We start from the raw sequence: 19,454 nt of genomic DNA on the forward strand, positions 1-19,454 counted from the left end.
AGATAGATGACAAATAGATATAGATAGATAGATGATAGAGAGATAGATGATGGATAGAAGATAGATAAATAATAGATGATAGATAGATGATTGATAAATATATAGATAGAGATAGATACATAGAGAGATGTCAGATAGATGATAGATAATAGAGGTAGACAGGTAGATAGAGGATAGGTGATAGATAGGATAGGTAGATGACAGATGATAGATAGATAGATGATAGATAGATGATAGATACCTAGCTAGATGATGGATAAATGGTAGATATAGATGATAGATGACAGAGAGATAGGTGATGGATAGAAGATAGATAATAGATGATAGATGATTGATAAATAAATAGATAAGAGACAGATATATAGATAGATGATAGATAATAGAGGTAGATAGGTAGATAGAGGATAGATAGATTATAGATAGGATAGGTAGATGACAGATAGACGATAGATAGATAGATAGATAGATAGATAGATAGATAGATAGATAGTCTCATTCTAAACTTCAACACCACTGACATTTGGGGCTGGGTTGTACTTTGTCCTCGGGGTTGTCCTGGCACTGTAGGATGTTGACTAGGGCCTGTGGCCTCCAGTCACATGTCACATGAGCACCCCTACATGTGACAACTGAAAATGCCTCCAGACATCCCAGTGTCCTCTGGGGGGTGGGAAGCAGAATTCCCTGCTCTATGTTCTTCTCTCTGTGTGAAAATCCCAGCAAACCCTTCAGGATTGGGAGGAAGCACGTACGCTACGCATGTGGACAGATGGCAGCCTTGGTTTCCTTCACTTACAACATCCAGGTGTTTCCCATCCAGTTTGCTTCTTCCTTCTTCCTGCAACAGCCCAGTGCTTAGCACACCAAATCTGCTAGAAAAGATAGTTTCTTCATCTTCATCCATGTTCCTTGGGTGTGGACCCATTTGTTAAAAATAGGATGTTTCAACCTGCTGATGTGAGTCTCGGTGAGGACTTATTTGTAGGGTCTCGGAAGGTCCTATTTATAGGTGGCCAACTGCACCAGGGTGGGTCTTAACCCAGGTTATTGTACTCATTATAAAGAGAACCTCGAAGTTACAGAAACCAGAAAGGAGAGGGTCACCATGTGATGGGAGGCAAGGAGCCCCAGGGATGGTGGCAGCCTTCACCAGAAAGCTACAGATTTTAGGAGGAAGCAAGTCTTGCTGAGACCTTGAGTTTGGGCCTCTAGTCTCAAAACTGTGAGCTGGCGAGTTCCTGTGGTTTACCTAAAACTAGCTTGTGGTATCTGCAATAGCAGCTGAGCCAACTAAGATAGTGGGCTACAGGTTGAAAAGGTGGTGCCACCAGCAGGCAACCAATCATCTCCTCTGGCTTCTCCTCCTCATGTAGCTGCTGGGAAGGTTGGAGAGAGTAAGGTGACGTCTCTCCATCCTAGGAGAGTCAAGGATGGAGTGATAGAGGGACAATAGGACCCTCAAGGGATGCCCTGAACTGCCCCCTCCTTGTTGGCCCAGAGGGGGGTTCTCTCTGAGGATTGCTTGGCCAGGAACACTGCTCAAAGCTTAGAAAAAAGAGAGTTAAGGAAACATCTCAAAGTAAAAGGAAAATATCCCAGAAATCTAAAATTTAAACAGTCACAAGCCAAGAATCAACCATATCCAAGGACACCATTTTCAAGGTATGAACTCTCTGGCTAAATTCTGCAAGTGTCCTTTGAAACACAAGAAATTAGATCAGCGAGCCCCTGGGGTTCTCCTTGCCTTCGTTAGTACTCAAGTTCTGAAGGGGTTGGGGCCCTGAGTCACTCTGTCTTCTCCTTGTCAGGTGTAAGAATGGATAAGGAGATGGAGCCAAGTAAAGGCCCAGTTTGGGGACAATAGATGTTCATCCTGATCAGTCTAGCTCCCCGTGATGAAAGAGAGAGCTTTCAGATACTTGACTTCACTTGTCTCCTTCAAGTTGAGTAAACTGTCCAAACACCCAAGTAGGTTTACTAACTATATGAAACGTGAATGCAGATGCCCCTTTTAGGACATCTGAGACCTTTTTATTGGGTTACTATTAATAATAAAACATCAGGAACCTTCCATCTCTCCGCTTTGCAGATTTGCATGGTCACAGTCCTTTTGTTTCTTTTTTATTTCCTACTGTTAAACACGGCTTTCCAGAACAATACAGCTTGTATCATTATAAAACAGAGACATTTATTGAAGTCTGAATTCAGTTTTAAGATTTTAGGAGTTCTGGATGTCTTAGATTTTGAAATTTTGTTAAAAGCAAATCTAGATGTTTTCATGTGTTTGCCCTTTATATCCAGAAGCAGCCTGAGGCATTTGCATTTTGGTAAGTGTGCAAATGTTTCCAGCTCATGGTTTGCTGGCATGATGGGTACTGCTACCTTGGCTTGGTCAGGACTCTGCACCATAGAATTTGTGTTTTCTCTCTTCTTCCATTCAATGAGCTTCTTTCAAGAGTCCTCTTGGAGGCTAAATTTTGGCACTCTAATAACAGAGGCATCTGAATACCTGGGTATTTGTAGAGTTGCTATTAATGTTCTAGATCAACTTGTTCTCCTTTTGTGTACTCATAGCACTGTGGGTTTTTTGAAAAATATTCATACTATCTACTCCAGACGTTTTCCTCCAAAGAACGTCCTCAGGAATTTAACAAGCTGGTGGTATAATCTCTTGGGTGATAGGAAAGCCACAGACCCTGGCAGCAGTCCCTCCTCCATTCAGAGTGGGACCGATCTTCCCTCTTTGTGTGTCTATCTGTCTCTGTGTCCAAATTTCCCTCTTCTTTTAAGGACTCAAGTCTTTGGATTTAGAGCCCACCCTAATCAACTTCGGCCACATCTTAACTCGATTACAGTGTCAAAGACCCTATTTCCAGATGAGGTCACAGTCACAGGTATTCAGTGGTTGGACTTTGGCATGTCTTTTTGGGTACACAGTTCAGCTCACAGTTTCCTCCCCAAAGCTTGGAGCTTCATTTAACATGTGTGGAGCACACACCATGCCTTTTGGGTACACAGTTCAGCTCACAGTTTCCTCTCCAAGACTTGAGCTGCTTTTTTTTTTTTGTCATTTTTTTTTTACTGTTACATTAAAAAAATATGAGGTCCCCATATTGCCCCCACCCCCCTCACCCCACTCCTGCATTACCGTCCTACCAGCATGAGACATGACTCCCAGGCATGAGCCTCCCTGGTGCCGAGGGATTACTACCAAGTACCAGCTGATGATGTAACTAGAAAATGACCATGAATAAAAGGGTCAACTCACACCAGCAGAATATCTCAGCCTACATATAATATCAGGTGTCAAAAATGCTTTTTGACCTTGAGCTTCATTTAATATGTGTTGATCACATGATTATCTGCACTGGTTCATGAGCAGCACAGGGAGGGGAGGACACATTAGTCTCTTTGAAATCCCTCTTCCCCAAATTCCTCAACCATCACTCATATGATACAGCCAAAAAATCCAGGTCTGAGGATGAAGTCTAATTTTTAATATCTCTCTTAAAATGTGACACAGAGAAATGAATGCAACTGATAACCAGCTAAAAATAGAATCTAATTTATGCTTCCTAGTCTTAGGATTGCTTAAAAATATTTATCCTTGAAAATATTGAATAGATGTGCTAAAATTGTGTTTATTTAAATATTGGTTAATGTGAAGACAAGTATCTCCTAATCTATTAAAATGATAAGAAATATATACAAGTATATAAGCATATAATCCTATGCATAGAATACCCAGTATTACACACACACACACATATATATGTACGTATATATATAAAAAATTCTATGCATAGAGTATCCCAGGCAATTTTCTTTTAAAACCACAAAAGGTTCTGGAACTATGAACACTAGGAACCTCAAATATAAGAGGAGCAATGTAAGGTATAAAATATTGTGTGATGGTCTGCAAGGCTGCATAAGAAACAAGTATTATCTGCAATGTCCTTATGCCCAGGAAGTCACATTACTTCCCATTGTCCATCCCAAAAGGACACAGGAAAGAGAGTTTTCAGCAAAAGCAGATGAGAAAGGTTTTAGAAGCATGAAAGAGAGAGATGGGAGATGTTAGGTGGAAAACTGGGTGATTCCATAGAAGTCTGCCTTGTCTAATGTGATACCATGTGCCCATCCTCCACCAGTTTCAGGAGATGGGAACAATCCTTGCCTGGAGAAACTAAAGCCACTGACTTAAAAGGCAGAATAGAAATAACCAGAGAGAAGGGTAAAGCTTTAAAAATTCAATTATTATATTGGAAGAGATGAGAACATGATTCTGTGAAAAGTGATGTCTGATCAGGGGGAAAATTATATTGGGAAGTAATATTCAAGGCATCTAGAAATTATGAGACAGCTTAGTTGGGGGAATTGAGGATAAGATCTACATTCTTCTCCTCTTCTGAAAATCAGATCATTTGCTCAAACCCAGGAGGCTATTAATCTTCTTAGGTTACATTACGTATTTAAACTAAAAAATGTATTTCTGTGGCAAATAGTCCCAAAAGATTTTTCATTAAAGCACTGTGGAATTTCCCCACCTTTGTAGATTCCATTCCAGCCCCCAAGAGGTGTGTCTTCTATATGAACCTCCAGGAAGCCTCCATGATCCGAGGCAAAATACACAAGTGTGTCGTTGGTCAAGCCTTCCTTGTCAAGGGTTTCAAGAACTTGACCTGTAGAAGGAAATCAAAGGATAAAGTGAGCCAAAGGGCCAAGGTGGTCAATTGTTGGACTGCATTGTGCAATAGCATTCCTTCATAACTTGGTTTATGTGCCTGTACATTGTTGAACATTGCATTCAATAAACGGGACTGGACATGAGATTTGTTGACCTGCTGTCTTCCAGGCTAATCACCTAAGGAAGCTGTTTGTTAGTGTCAGTCTAACCATTTAGAATGTGGAGTTGGATGGATGTCACTGAAGGGGCATGTTGAGTTGGGGGCATTGGGGGGAACTCACCCACCATCCAGTCCATCTCCTCCACGTTATCTCCATATAAGCCATGTCGGCTTCTCCCAAGAAAGTGGTTGGTTGTTGGAAGAGGTGTGTGGACTTGCAAAAGTGAAAGGAAGAGGAGGAAAGGTCTCTGTTTGTTTCTGAAAGAAACAACATCCAGACATAAGATCATTAGGCATTCTAGTTTAAAAAGTGGTCAAAATATGTTTAGACAGTTGGAAACCACTTTCTTTAAAAGAACTTCAGCTAGAATAGAGATATTCTCAAGTAAGACACTTCAGTTCTTGGAAAAGTCTTCAGATCCAGTGATAATAGGTCAACTCTAATTGCAGAACCTTCTTCTCTGTGTGTGTGAATGGATGGATTCCTATAGTTGGATTACTCAACTGGACTCAGAGATAGCGTTTATAAGTTTAATACATGAAGAGTTATAAACTATACATTCTCCTGGCATTTAATTAGTTCAATACTCTTAAAACCCACTTCTTGGGCTTGTGTCCTTATGTTTCCAATAGCTTCTTGACATGATGATCTGAAGTTAGAAGCAACTTACAAAGAATGATATCAATAGAGCCAGCAGAACTAATCATAAGTTGAGGGAATTGAGAGGTTTTTTTCCCCAATAAGGACATATAAGATAGCAGGAGGTATCTGTTTGTGGAAATACACCAGAAGGGATAAAAAAATGCTGTGTGAGGAGGGAATTATTTTATTAAATTATACCTGAACGTTTTCTCATGTGATGTAAGCACAAGATAAGTGATCATTAAAGAAAATCCAACATGTATGCAGATTATTTCTACAGTAAAACGTACTCAGTTTAAACATACTTATTTGTATTTCAGATTCAAAGTATATAAGCAAATTATGATCAGAAATGACAGAATTACCAAGCATACTAAAGAATCAATAATGATTTTAACACTTTAAAATTAACCTTTAGAATAGGTAAGTATATTTATATGTAATTATTTATTTGCAAATAAAATATCTCTTGAAATATTCTCATAGACCTGATCAAGGGATTGCCTTTGGAGAGGAGAATGTGTGGCTGGGGTCTGAGGAGGGAGATATTTGACTGTGCTTATTTCTAGACCTCTCAATTTTGAGGCATATAGAATATACCATTCCTCTTTAAGAAATAAATACAAAATTTTACCAGTAAAAATAATTTAGAAGAGCATTTCTGAGTATCCTCTTGGTAGAAACATTCTGTATCATTTTAAAATGAAACTATCTACCTATTACACCTGCACCTCCAGGCAATATGATGTACACTTGAACGCAATCCTTATTTTCTTAAAAATCATTTTCCAAATACAAGGTGGATGTTTTCAAATAACATGCCATTATATTTTGTGATTTTCTTAAGAAAAAAAAAAAAACATGATTAATTGGTGGAAAATAACCGATCCAAAAAGTATTTGTCTGGACTCCCATGAAACCTGGATGATCAGAATGTTCATAGGTTTTCTTCAGTCAATTTCCAGAGACCAGGAGGACAGAGAATAAATACAGGTGAGATTTAGCTGTTTTGGAGATCATGCAAAGAGTTACAATCAGAAAGAAAATTGTTCACTTTAGAAGAAAAGAAATGAAATATTACAAGGGTCAACTGTTATACACTCAGCAGCATCCTCTTTTCCACCTAAATCCTGAATCCTTGAGAAATAATATAAGTAAGGTAGATGGAAGGTGAAACGTCATTTACATACTGATATAAGCTAGATTGAGGGTATAGCCTAGTTGAGGGCTGAAAATGAGCCTCCTACCTGAACATCAAGACTAGGCAAATTTATGCACCAACTTACAGAAAGTTGGACTCTGGCAATGGGAAGAAGCTTGATTGCTAAATGTGTAGTAGGGAAAACGTATATCTATAGGAAGCCTGGTTTCTAAAGTGGAAGGGGTTGTGAGCCAAGCAGGTGCAGCTAATTCTTCTCAATTTTGTCAATCAAAGAGGAGACTTCATTCTCCCTGGAGTGAGTATAAGGTAGAGAGATGAGGGATTGCATTAACTGAGCTTCTTTCCGATGGAAAGAAACATGAGGAATTGAGGGGAAAACTTTTTCCCAACATTCTCACCCTTCTAGGACCTCCCTCTCTCATAGGATGTCTTGAGAAGGCATATGGGAAATCTTCTGTAAATGTCCAGGTGTTTATAAAGAAGGTCTGTCACCACCGTGGCAAAAAATTTATTTTTCTAAATTCTCTGAAATTAGGGTGTAACTTAAATCGATGGCGTTTTAATGGCTGTCACGTGGAACACACTCATGATAAGTTGGGGTTGCCTGAGTCCAAAACAAAATGGAAACCAATACTTTATGGCCTGGTATCTGTAAGCTCCTATCCCAAATAAATACCCTTTATAAAAGCCAAAAAAAAAAAAAAAAAAAAGAAGGGAAAATATTCTCCCTTGCGTTCCCACTTAATAAATGGAATTCTTGTTGTCGGTCACTACCTTTCAATGAATGAGAGTGCCTCCCTCAACAGGAGAGACGTCGTTCTCTCTAACGCCATTGACTGCTCGCGGACTTCGTGATTTCTCATCAACATGCAGTTCCAGTGCCTCACGAATCCGTAGCTGGAGTACCAGGAGAGGAAAAAGACGAGCAGGAGAACGGCCAAGCCGCCGATAGCTTTCCACGGGATGGGGAGGGAGTGAGCGAGCTTGCCAAGAGCCAGGAGGAGCACCAGAAGGGTTAGCACGCACGTGTAAAACCAGTTCTCAGCTCTCACGGCTTGGCCTAGTTCACTGTGTTGACCTCCACACTCCAGCATCAGTGTAAGAGGCATGCCGTAAAAATAGTCGAATCCGTGGCGGAGAGGGTGATGGCAGTGGTCATCGCGGGTTTCACAGCTCACGCCCAAATGCCACTTCCCTGGGCCCAGAAGGAACAGTTTAAGATGACCAGACATTGAAAGGCGTTTGTCCAATGGTTAAATCGAGACAATCCTTTGCTACATTGGAAACCATCGTAGGACGTTGGAGAAGTCCCATTTCTGACAAGGTTCTCCAGTTTTGTTCCATGGCTTGCAGAAGCCTTACTTATGGTGATCCTGGACCTCTATGCACTAAGAGAGCAAACTGAGGAGAGAGATGTGCACCCTGAGATGCTTTGGGGGAAACGCTCATGTGTTAGGGTTCAATATAAAAACATGAAGCTTCTTATTCTACTCACTTGACTCTACGTGAAATACGTTCATCTTGGACAAGAGTTCTACACAGATTCTCACATAAACTTGCAACTGACTCAGGGTCTGATTTGTATTATAAGAACATTCTGGATTCAGTGTGCTGGTTTCCATTTGTGTAGCACATGATCATTTTATGGTAAGCCGTTATTGCACCTGCACGTTCTAACACCTCTCTCAGATGGATGACAACGGTTGCCTCCCTTTACAGAGGAAGAACCTGAGGGTCTGAGAGGCCACCAGTCCAGAAATGGAAGCTGGTTTTCTAACATCATGCCTTGAGCTCAGAGGCTTCTGTAGAATTAAACGCCTGTGTTTTCCTTTTCCTTAAGGATGCTACAATGGATTTATTACGTCTAGTGGAAACCATTCAAAATTCCCCGACAACTGTACCTACTTTTGGGGACATCCTGATATTCAGTTTCTCCCTCTCAGAATTGGAATTGATTTAACCTGTAGAAGACCTATATCTTGGAAATGATTTATGTCTGGTAGGAAAGATACCCACAAGGCTATGGTTTTTATCATCTGTAGAACATTAACCAGTTTTGTATCTAACTTTGCAATCTCCTATGAACATTCTTTCTCTCCATAGATTATATATTCTCTAATTGCTACCAAATTCCTTTTCAGCTCTATGGAATTCTATACTCTCCTTAACTCTTTCTTTTTGTTGCTAGATTTACCATCCTGCTGGCTCTTCTTTGTAAAACATGTAAAAAGTTTTCAACTTTGAAATTCATAGTATGCTGGCTTTCCGTTTCAAAAGCAGCTGTTTTATACCACACGCTCATTACCTCTAATTGGTATCACTTCTACAACTCCCTCACTATATCAGGAAACTTCTCTACCTCCAAGGTATCACAGTAATCTTATCTCCTTCCAGCTTCAAAAGCACCCAATGACTTCCTAATTTAAACCAGAGCTTGTTAGCTTGGAAACCAAGATTCCTTTTAATTACTACCCCTCTCCTTCCAATTTCACATCTTACAGTTTCCATAAAAAGCTGCTCTTTCTGAGCTCTCCTGAATCTGGAAAGCTTCTCATCTACTCATACTGTTTCCTCTACTTTCAAGGGTATTCCACCTCATCCTATCTCAATCCCATGTCCTTTAATCCTTAATGCTCTTAGATGCAGTCCCTCAACAAAACTTCCCAATTTCTGCTGTATTTTAAACTGCACCATCATAGCCTCAGTACTTTCTCATCTATGTCATTTCTTTTGAACCTGAAGCTTTTAAGAGCAGAAGATATTTCTCCCATATTTTTTTTACTCTTCATAAATCCATTTTAGTCCTGGAAACATATTAGGTAACCTGGTGATACCAAAGAAATAGTTTCAAGCTTCATAAATCAAAAGGATGGGGTATTAGATCAGTATATTTCTAGTGGAGATAGAAACTTTGGGGACTTTCTTTTTCACTGCTCAGTAGGACTTTTTCTGTTGAAAGTCCATAGTGTTACACTTGTTATAGTTGGATAATTCCATTTCAAATATCTAGAACACCAAGACAACCAGTGATTTTGATGAAACACCAGTGTAGATCCAAAAGTTTCATATCATTTCAAAAGTTTTGTCCTTTAGATTTACATCCAAGGCTTAATTAAACTAGCGCAGTTGCAAATACTGATACATAAACACACCAGGTCAAAATTCAGGCGAGGTCTGCCTGAAGAGATCCATTGAGACCAATTTCTCTTTATTTAGAATGCATTTACCCACTCTTGATATAACTTCCAGAAGTGTCTAAATGCTCTATGGTATCACTTGCCCTCACCGTGTTCAAGTAGCGATTTGGTAATAATTCCCTTTGCTAGTCTATATTTGAAATGTGATGGCAAAGAGCAACTACAAGAGCATTTTGGCTCTCGCAGTGGAGTACCTACCCACCAGACCCGTGGCATAGCCTCGTTGCTGCAGTATCTTGGCGAACGTGGTTTCATTGGGAGGGAGCCCCCCAGAGGCAGCTGTCCAACGTAAAACTCGGGCTTCACTTTCTGAGGCCATCCCTGAATTTGGGGACAAAGGTAGACAACGGAAAGTGAAGGCATCGTGCTTCAGCTCCCTTCCTTTAAATTTCCAGCCTTTGGCATAAAGACCGATGACTCTAGATATCTTTTTTGTTTATTATATTATGATCACGGAGCCTTGTCCAGTGATCTACACCAGAATGTTAATTGTCGTTCTCAGTGATGGGTTTTGGAGCCAGGAGAATTGAGGGGTGTCCGTTGTCTCTGCCTGCCCAGAAGGCAGTTCCCCTTTCCATGCAATGGCACCTGGTTTCTTTGGAAGCTCACGGCTCCCACTGTAGGCTCACGTGGTTTGGGTGAAACTGAGCCATGGTCACTGAGTAGGGGATTTGAGGCCACAGAGAATGGCTGAGGGAATGCAGGCACTCAAGTTTATTCTAAGGGACTTGATCCTGTGACGTTGAAGTAGCTAAGCATGCCTTTCCTCCATGACTTTGAAGTGGGCAGATAAAGAACCCTGTCTTGGCTGGTGACCATATCTGGCCACCTTGAGGGAAGGGCTTTCCCTAGGAAAAAAGCCAACCCAACACAGACCAGAGTTAAGAGGTGGGGAGATCCTTGAATCCCTGGTAATCCAGGCTAGAAATGTGCCCAAGAGTTTTAGTTGCACTGACTCACAGCTACCTGCACCCAATAGCTACCTGTATCCAAACCCCCATTTCCTTTCATGTGTTTAACATACTCTGTAGGCTGGATAATGGTACGCCAAAGAAGACAACATCCGTATCTCAATAATCTGCTTGTATGCTGCTTTGTGTGGCAAAAGGGACTTTGCAGATGTGATTAAGTTAAAGGGCCTTGAGATGGGAGATTAGCCTGGATGGGTGGGATGAATGAATTCACAAGCATCCTTATAAGACAGGCAGGGGGGTCATTTATAGAGAAAGAGATGTGGAAATGGAGGCAGAGGAGAGAGAGTTGAAGATGTTATGCTTCTGGCAGAGGAAGGGTCTGTGAACCAAGGAATGCAGGTAGCCTCTAGAAGCTGGAAAAGGCAAGAAAACGGACGCTCCCCTGAAACCCCCAGAAAGGAACATGATTCTGTCAACACCTCGATTTTATGCTTCTGCCTTTCTTCCGAAAATAAGAAAATAAAGAAGAAGAAAAAACCCCACTAAGTTAGCAGCATTTGTTACAGCAGCTATAGGGAACTAATACAGACAATTTGTCTCGAGTTTTCTGTTGCTTGCAGCTTTAAAATCCTAACACAGACAGCAAACTGTGAAGGGGAAGAATGGGACAGACCGCAGTGTGTGATGGGCTGTGCTAACAAAATGAAGAAACATGTTACATTTAGTCAACCTGTGACTCTCTTACAAGACAGTTGGAAGAGAAATCCATGAAATGGAAATCAATTGCCAAGTGCAGTGTAACGCGCAGACTGTGGGACCTGTCCATTTGTTGGTAGAAAAATGGAGTGAATGATCTTTGCTTGAACACGGTTAGTGTTTAACTCAGCTGCTGTGTTGGAGATTTGGGCCTGAAGGGTATCGGGAACGAAAGAAAGAGAAAAGGGAGAGTGAAAGAGAAAGAAGGAAAGAAAGAAAGAACGAGAGAGCTGGGATCAGGGCATCTGTGAGTAGAGACTCATCAGACAACTTTATTGTTTACAAGGGGCTCTCTATATACCCCAGTCTATGTGAGAACAAGCAGCAACACATAGTTAACTATCAGCATTACTCATAGTCTAAGGAATTCAAAAAAATCTTATCTCAAGGTACAAAGTCTAAGTGTTCTATTTACTACAAAAGGTATGTGCTCATCTTTTCTTTCAGCCTTTAACAGCTTTATCCTGTTTGCCAGGAACTCTTAATTAACGCATTCCTTAGGTTGCAAGCATAGCCATGGAGACAACGCCTCTCCTTGTGAGGCTACGGTGCCTCAGTTTCCAACACTGCTGGGCTTTGCTAGCCCTGAATCCTTCTGCCCTCTATGCCTTGTTTCCTTTCTTCTTCTGATCTCCAGAATCTTGGCTAGAGACTCCACCACCTCCACTGCCTTCAACTGATTCCAAGGGGTCCCTTCCTTTTGCTCTCGGACCCTTTGAAGCACTGGCATGGATTCCTAATGTCTACTCAGAAAATATCCAAGTTTTCTGCCCAAAATGGGGGCTCTGTTCACCAGTCCCACCCTGAGATCCTGCTTCTTCTGAACCAACTTGTGTGGATGGCGATGGTCTGAGTAAAGAAGGAGAAACATCTACATTACCTGGAAGGCATATGGGGAGCCATCTTATTAGGATAAGATCAAATACTTAAAAACCTGATCGGATCGGGTATCTTCCCGTCAAGAAGGCAGCCCTGCTTGGGGTGCAGAGGGAAGCAGCCGCCAAGTGTTGGGTCAGACGGACGCCTTCCCGTGCAAGCCGATCAATATTGGGGGTCCTGAAATAAAGAGGTGACAGCGAATGAGAAACACAGTTGGATTCTGAAGGCAATGACCCACACGGCCAGGGGGCACCGTGGGGGGAAAGTAGATCTCCATGGCCAAGTACAGCCGAGCTCCCTGACATCCCGCTGAGGAGGGAAACAAGGGCCATCTTTATATCAGTTATTCTTACCAAACTGGCCACTCGGAAAGAGTTTTTCTCTGCTCAGACTTCCTTTCCCACTCAGTTTTAGTGTCTGTAGCCACCCACCTGCCTGGTGTTGGATTTCCAAACTTTACGATGCCTATGCAAAGAAAATTGGCTCCAAAGAGTAGATGTAAGACTTGCAAAAGATGCAGTTTCAGAGACATGGAAAGAATGTCTGAGAACCGCTCAGCTTTCGCCCGAAAGCAGCATTTGGTGATGAACAGAAATATGGATGCCTTTCAACAGGCAAACAATTGAAGAAGAAACTAGCCACAAAAATGTTGGCACCGTAGGGGCTTCAAAAAAGAACAAAGCCCAGTGGTTAGGGCGTCCGTCTACCACGTGGGAGGTCCGCGGTTCAAACCCCGGGCCTCCTTGACCCGTGTGGAGCTGGCCCATGCGCAGTGCTGATGCGCGCAAGGAGTGCCGTGCCACGCAGGGGTGTCCCCCGCGTAGGGGAGCCCCACGCGCAAGGAGTGCGCCCCGTAAGGAGAGCCGCCCAGCACGAAAGAAAGTGCAACCTGCCTAGGAACGGTGCCACACACACGGAGAGCTGACACAACAAGATGACACAACAAAAAAGAGACACAGATTCCCGTGCTGCTAATGACAACAAAAGCGGACAAAGAAAGAGGCAGCAAATAGACACAGAGAACAGACAACCAGGGTGGGGGTGGGGGAAGGGGAGAGAAATAAATAAATAAATCTTTAAAAAAAAAAGAGCAAAGCATTATGAAGTCCCTTGGAAAACTGATAGAATCTTACACATCTTTGCAAAATGACTTGCTTTAGGAACTTGCTGAAGCTTCAATCACGACGGGAAATATACCGTATTGAGTTTTTGTTGATGAACATATGCCTAAAATAGCAAACCTTGTTTAATCCTGGACTCATCGGAAGAATTTCCATATGATAACAATGACAAACTAAAGTTTGTTCGATGTAAGCCAAAACAGACTAATTTTCTGAGAAATAGTTTGCGTTTTTTAGAAAATTGGAGGATGAAGTTTGTTACGGACTTTTTTCAGCCTTTACTATCAAACATCTATTTCCTTTGGCGATGGATTACGTCCACTGTCCATTTTCGTATGAAGCGTAGTTTTCAGTCAAGGAGTACTTCCACAGGGAAGAAAGGAAGTCAGAGTTGAAATACCTGGTTTAAACACCTCCTTACACTCAGCAGAGTGAGTGGGCTAAGTTATTTGACAGTTAGTATGCATTTCTACAATGTATGGATACTACCGAGTACTTCTCAAAGTGGTTTGGATTTTTCAGATAATGGGTGTGAAGGCCACATGCAAAGGACCCAGCAAACAACAGTTGAATATAAATTTGAAAAAAAAAAAAACAATTAAAAAACAATTTCCAACCAGAATGGACAAGTCATTCACGTGGAATGTTGACCTTACCCTCTTGGGTAGTTGTGTAGCATTTCTGGTTTGTCCCATGGAGAGCAGAGTGGACAGGTAGTTTTCCACTCTTCCATCCCAGACTTTACCATGGGAACCTTGTAGGAAACAGGATTTCAGAGCTGGATGGGGTCTTATGGAGATCCTGAGCAAGCCTCCCTCTCACAGATGGAAAACCCATGACTCGGATTTGGCCTCCCTCTCCCATCCCAGGACTTTTTAACTGTTCCTGATCTGGGTGCCCAGAAATGATCACACGAAAATGATCATTTGGGAGCCTCCTTATAAAGCGTGAAGGGACGGCAAAATCCATTGAGAGGGAAGTGCATGTGGCTCAAGCAATTGGGCTCCCATCTACCACTTGGGAAATCCAGGGTTTGAAGGAGAGCTGGTGCAACAAGGTGATGCAACAAAAAGAGACACAGGAGAGAGACAATGAGAGACAAAGTGAAATAGGGAGCTGAGGTGGCTCAAGTGATGGCATGCCTCTTTCCCACTTTGGAAGATCCCAGGATTGGTTCCTGGTGCCTCCTCAAGAGAAGACAAGAAGAGAAGACACAAACAGACACAGAAGAGCATACAGAGAATGGACACAGAGAGCAGACAGTGAGTGCAAGTGGCAAGGGGGGGAATAAATAAAATAAACCTTTTTTAAAAAAATCCATTGATTTTTTTCTCCATTCTGGTTTACAACTTCAATACACAACACACTTGGTGTTCAATAATCACATCAAACATTCTCCTTTATTGTAATCAGTAAATGCAAGCTGCTCAGCTTTGCAGATAAGTTGGGAGTTTGCACTCTTCCAGTCACCTTACCAGATTTCTACATTTTAAAGCATCAGTATCACAGCTCAAATGTGTTACCAAAGAGGCGACTGATTGTCAGAAAGGTCCCCCAAGTACAAAACACCCTAAATGGCTTCTCGCATTTTTCATGAGCAAATGGATATGTTTGTTCTAATTTGAAAAGGTTCCGAATACTCCTGGGTGAACTATAATCAGTGCATGCTTCTATAACCAAGGCATTCATTTAAAGGCATTATTCTAAAGACAATGCATTTGACCCTTTTATTTGGTTCTAGAAGACGTGATTTATGAAAAACCGACCAAATCATTTCCCTCTGTGGAATGACATTCAACCTGAGTCTTTCACCCAAAGCCAAGATGGTGCCAATGACAAGGTCATGTGCTGATAAAGGTGAAGGTTATGGAAAAGCCAACTTCCCATTTGCTACTGAAGTTCTTTGGGCTCTTTGGATGCATGCAGATGAAGGTACAGTAAGTACTAAAGGCCTCAGAATTTGTTGAAAGTCTAATTAGTTCTTTATCATGGCACGCCTGAAACCACAAAAAAAACTCTCAAAAGTTGAAATTCACGTATGGATTTGGTAAAATAAGCAAACCAGAGAATGAACGTTTACTCCAATTTAAAATAAAATCTCCTCCGTTGACACATGCACAAACACAGCACACACTGCTCTCTTTAAAGCAAAACATGCACGTTAGGAACCAAATATCTCTCACAAAATACAGGTTTATATGTGGTAACGCAGTCAAGTTATCTTATTGACAATAGAGCTGGACTCTTTAAACTCCATGATTCTTTCTTGATGCTGTGATATTTACCAGAACCTTCCCTTTAGCCAAGGGTAGGGGCAGTGGAGACAAATTCCTGCTGAATTTCTTTTGTGGCTTGTGTAAAGATCTGAGGTTATTGGGATTTTTTTTGTCAAATTCTACACAATTTATTCATTTTTTAAAAAATATTACATTAAAAAAATATGAGGTCCCCATTCACCCCCACCGCCCCCACCCCACCACTCCCCCCACAGCAAGACTCTCCCCCATCATCATGACGCATCCATTGCACCTGGTGAGTACATCTCTGGGCATCGCTGCACCCCATGTCCCGTGTTCCACACCATAGCCCACACCCTCCCACGTTCCATCCAGTGGGCCATGGGAGGACATACAGTGTCCGGCAATTGTCCCTGGAGCACCACCCAGGACAACTCCAAGTCCCGAAAATGCCTCCACATCTCATCTCTTCCTCCCATTCCCTGCACCCAGCAGCCACCATGGCCACTTTCTCCACACCAATGCCACATTTTCTCGATTATTAACCACAATAGTTCATGAATAGAATATCATTAAGTCCACTCTAATACTTACTGTATTCCTCCTTCCTGTGGACCTTGGCTTGGTTGTGGTTATTGGAATTTAAGCAAATTCCAGCAAGTCTTTGAATTGCATATGAATTTTTTATGCGTGTTCTTGTACCAGTTTTATGAAATGTTTAACCCAGACCTACTATTTTAGGGAGAATACCATTTAATTATACCAAATAAGCCCTTACCTTAAAGTATCGTTTCCATAGCTGCTGACATCTCCAATTCCTAGGTCATCTGCCATTATCAGTAGAATGTTTGGTTGCGTGGGACTTGCCAAGCCTGTCTGGCAACCTAAGCAAAAAACCAGCATGAGTGGCCAGTAATCCCTGAAAAGAAAGACATGGTAGAAAACAGATCAGGGTATTTCCCCAGGGAGATCATTTAAAACGTACGCTTGTTTTTCACGGCCGCTGAATATCTGTATTGCAAAATTTAATTTCCAGTGATCCTCCGTGCCCTTCCTAACTGATCCTCAAATTTCACTGTGGGAGAAAGATGGCTTTCATTTTAAGTTTTAGCCACAAGTTTACTTTTGCTTTCCATTGAATGCTTTGGACGTAGGCCGCAGATGGTGCTGGCTTCGATCCCCGGAACCTCCTAAAAATAAGTAAATAAATTAAAAAAAAAATTTTTTTTTAAAGAATTCCTGAAAACGGAGTCAGGAAAAAAATGAGCAAAGGATATCAGCAAGGAGATAATTTTAACAAAATGTACCAGACATTAATAGGGCACATGAGCCCCTAGACTGAAAGGGAAGTGATGAGAATCTAGTCTAAGAAGAAAAAGAGACATGCTGCAGGTGAGAGCACTAGTCAATCTCAGAAGCCCCAATATAAATGTATCTGGCACTACATTCTGAAAAGGGGTCCTTGGGTTTTTACCTGACTGGCAAAGGGGTCCATGGAACAAAAAATGTTATATCAGGGGATATAGAAAGAAAAGGGTAGCTGGAAGGAGAGACAAAAATAAAATGCCCCTGGGAAAGGAAATAGAGTGGGGAGGGGCAAGTTTATGAGGGTGATGAGAGTGGAGAAGATGACACGCTTGGTTTCATAAATGCTTGGCTGGTCATCCCTTGCTACTATCTCTGCGTGTTACTCCAGATTAAAATGAAAACTCCCCTTTCCCTAGCTGAGGCAGCCTTCTCTTTAAGTTCATTAAAACAGAACAAAAATGAGTAATGAAGCCTCCAGAGTTCCAAGTCCAAAAGACCCTAATGGCTGAATGGTGACAATTACATCCATCTCTCTCTTGAAAAACCACCACTTTCACCTCTTGCCAGGTTCTCATGAAATTTCCAGGGCTATCATCTGCTCATCAGAGCTCAGTGTGGGTATGTGCATTTCATAACACAAAGGTCATGGGTTGCATGTACTTGTGTGTAGCTTTCTCTTCCCAATAAATCCATCTTGGAAGTTCTGAAACCCTATTAGTATTAATAGGGGATTGAATCACATCTCCCCAAGAAGATTGTCCAAGTGCCAGAACCTGTCAAGGGGACGTCATTTGGAAAACGTGCATGCTTGGACGTAGTTAAGGATGTCAAATGCCAAGTGTCCTTAAAAGAGAAAGAAGCGAAGATAGAGGAGAAGGACATATGAAGCTGGAGCAGATATTGGCATGATGCAACCACAAACCAAGGGCTGCCTAGAGCCATGAGAAGATGGAGGAGGCAAGAAGGAGCTTCTCCTAGAGCTCCCTCCTGTTGACAACTTGATTTTGTACTTCTGGGCTCCAGAAATGTGAGACGATACATTTCTGTTGTTGTAGGCTGCCAGGTTTGTGCTAATTTGATGCAGAAACCCCAGGAAATGAATGCAGTATTCTAAATATGGCACCCAGTGTTTATGGAGACTGAGTCCCACTGGTGGGCATCTGGGATGTGTCCATTCTTCCACCAGTGTCAACAAAGTCACAGTTAAAATCCATACGTGTGTGTTTCTTCATGTTTTTCATTACTGAGATCTTGACTATGTCATTTAATCTGTGTGTCTTTCTGGCAACTAAAGGAACAAATGAGGTAGCAGTTGGGACTAGATGAGATAAAAGCACTGGGACAGAGAAGCGGACTTGGCCCAGTGGTTAGGGTGTCCGTCTACCACATGGGAGGTCCGCGGTTCAAACCCCGGGCCTCCTTGACCCGTGTGCAGCTGGCCCACGTGCAGTGCTGATGTGTGCAAGGAATGCCGTGCCACGCAGGGGTGTCCCCCATGTAGGGGAGCCCCATGTGCAAGGAGTGTGCCCTGTAAGGAGAGCCGCCCAGTGCAAAGGAAAGTGCAGCCTGCCCAGGAATGGTGCCGCACACACGGAGAGCTGATGCAGCAAGATGACGCAACAAAAAGAGACACAGATTCCCGTGCTGCTGACAACAACAGAAGTGGACAAAGATGACGCAGCAAATAGACACAGAGAACAGACAACCGGGGCGGGGACAGGGGAAGGGGAGAGAAATAAATAAATAAATCTTTAAAAAAAAAAAAAAGCACTGGGACAGAACTTTTTAGGAGTAATGCTTCCTTAACCTGTTGAGCTGCCTTTTTCTTTTTTCTTTTTAAAGTTGAAGTAAAGTTTGAATAAAAAATATATATTTTACCTGAAGGTCCTCATTCATGGGTGTGGTTTGGAATCAGGGACTTGCCCCCAGTGAACGGAATCTGGTTATGGGATGTGGCTTCATTTATTAGTTCCATCTCTCAAGGAATTGAGCTCAGCCTCCAGCCAACAGCAAATCCTGAACTGAATCCCCTGGTGCAACAGCTAGTGAGCTGAGCTCTGCAAACCAACAGTGGGTCAGCTCTGAAGGAGACCCTGCCCCAATTGACCCTGAGGTGGCTACAGACATGGGGGAAACCTGACCCCAAGGGCCCTGCTAAGCCGTGCCCAGACTCTTGGTCCATGGAAACTAGGAGACAGTTAAATGTGTGCCATTTTAAGTCATTCATTTTTGGGGCAATTTGTTACACAGCAAGAGATAACCGATACAAATTCATGTGACTCTGAAGGAACTAGTCTTAGTGTTGAGTAGCTGGGCAGAGAAGAAGGCATGTTTTGCAGACATCCTCAAATTGTTCTCTGTAGATACCATAAAAGAATCCTTTTCCACAT

At 42.1% G+C, this 19,454-nt stretch overlaps 1 protein-coding gene across 2 annotated transcripts in view; it reads right to left on the reverse strand.

Moving 5' to 3' along the window:
• LOC139436190 (arylsulfatase H-like) overlaps positions 1-19,454 on the reverse strand; it is a 31,991-nt gene that overhangs the window by 8,097 nt on the left and 4,440 nt on the right. For both annotated transcript variants that reach the window (XM_071213476.1, XM_071213475.1), the window contains 6 exons: positions 16,535-16,675; positions 12,454-12,575; positions 10,048-10,170; positions 7,427-7,847; positions 4,969-5,105; positions 4,548-4,682 (listed from right to left, as the gene is read on the reverse strand). In XM_071213476.1, the coding sequence (XP_071069577.1) occupies positions 4,548-4,682; positions 4,969-5,105; positions 7,427-7,847; positions 10,048-10,170; positions 12,454-12,575; positions 16,535-16,675 (1,079 nt within the window). The remainder of the gene's footprint in view (positions 1-4,547; positions 4,683-4,968; positions 5,106-7,426; positions 7,848-10,047; positions 10,171-12,453; positions 12,576-16,534; positions 16,676-19,454) is intronic.

This window comes from Dasypus novemcinctus, chromosome Y (assembly GCF_030445035.2).
Source record: "Dasypus novemcinctus isolate mDasNov1 chromosome Y, mDasNov1.1.hap2, whole genome shotgun sequence".
Taxonomy (NCBI): domain Eukaryota; kingdom Metazoa; phylum Chordata; class Mammalia; order Cingulata; family Dasypodidae; genus Dasypus; species Dasypus novemcinctus.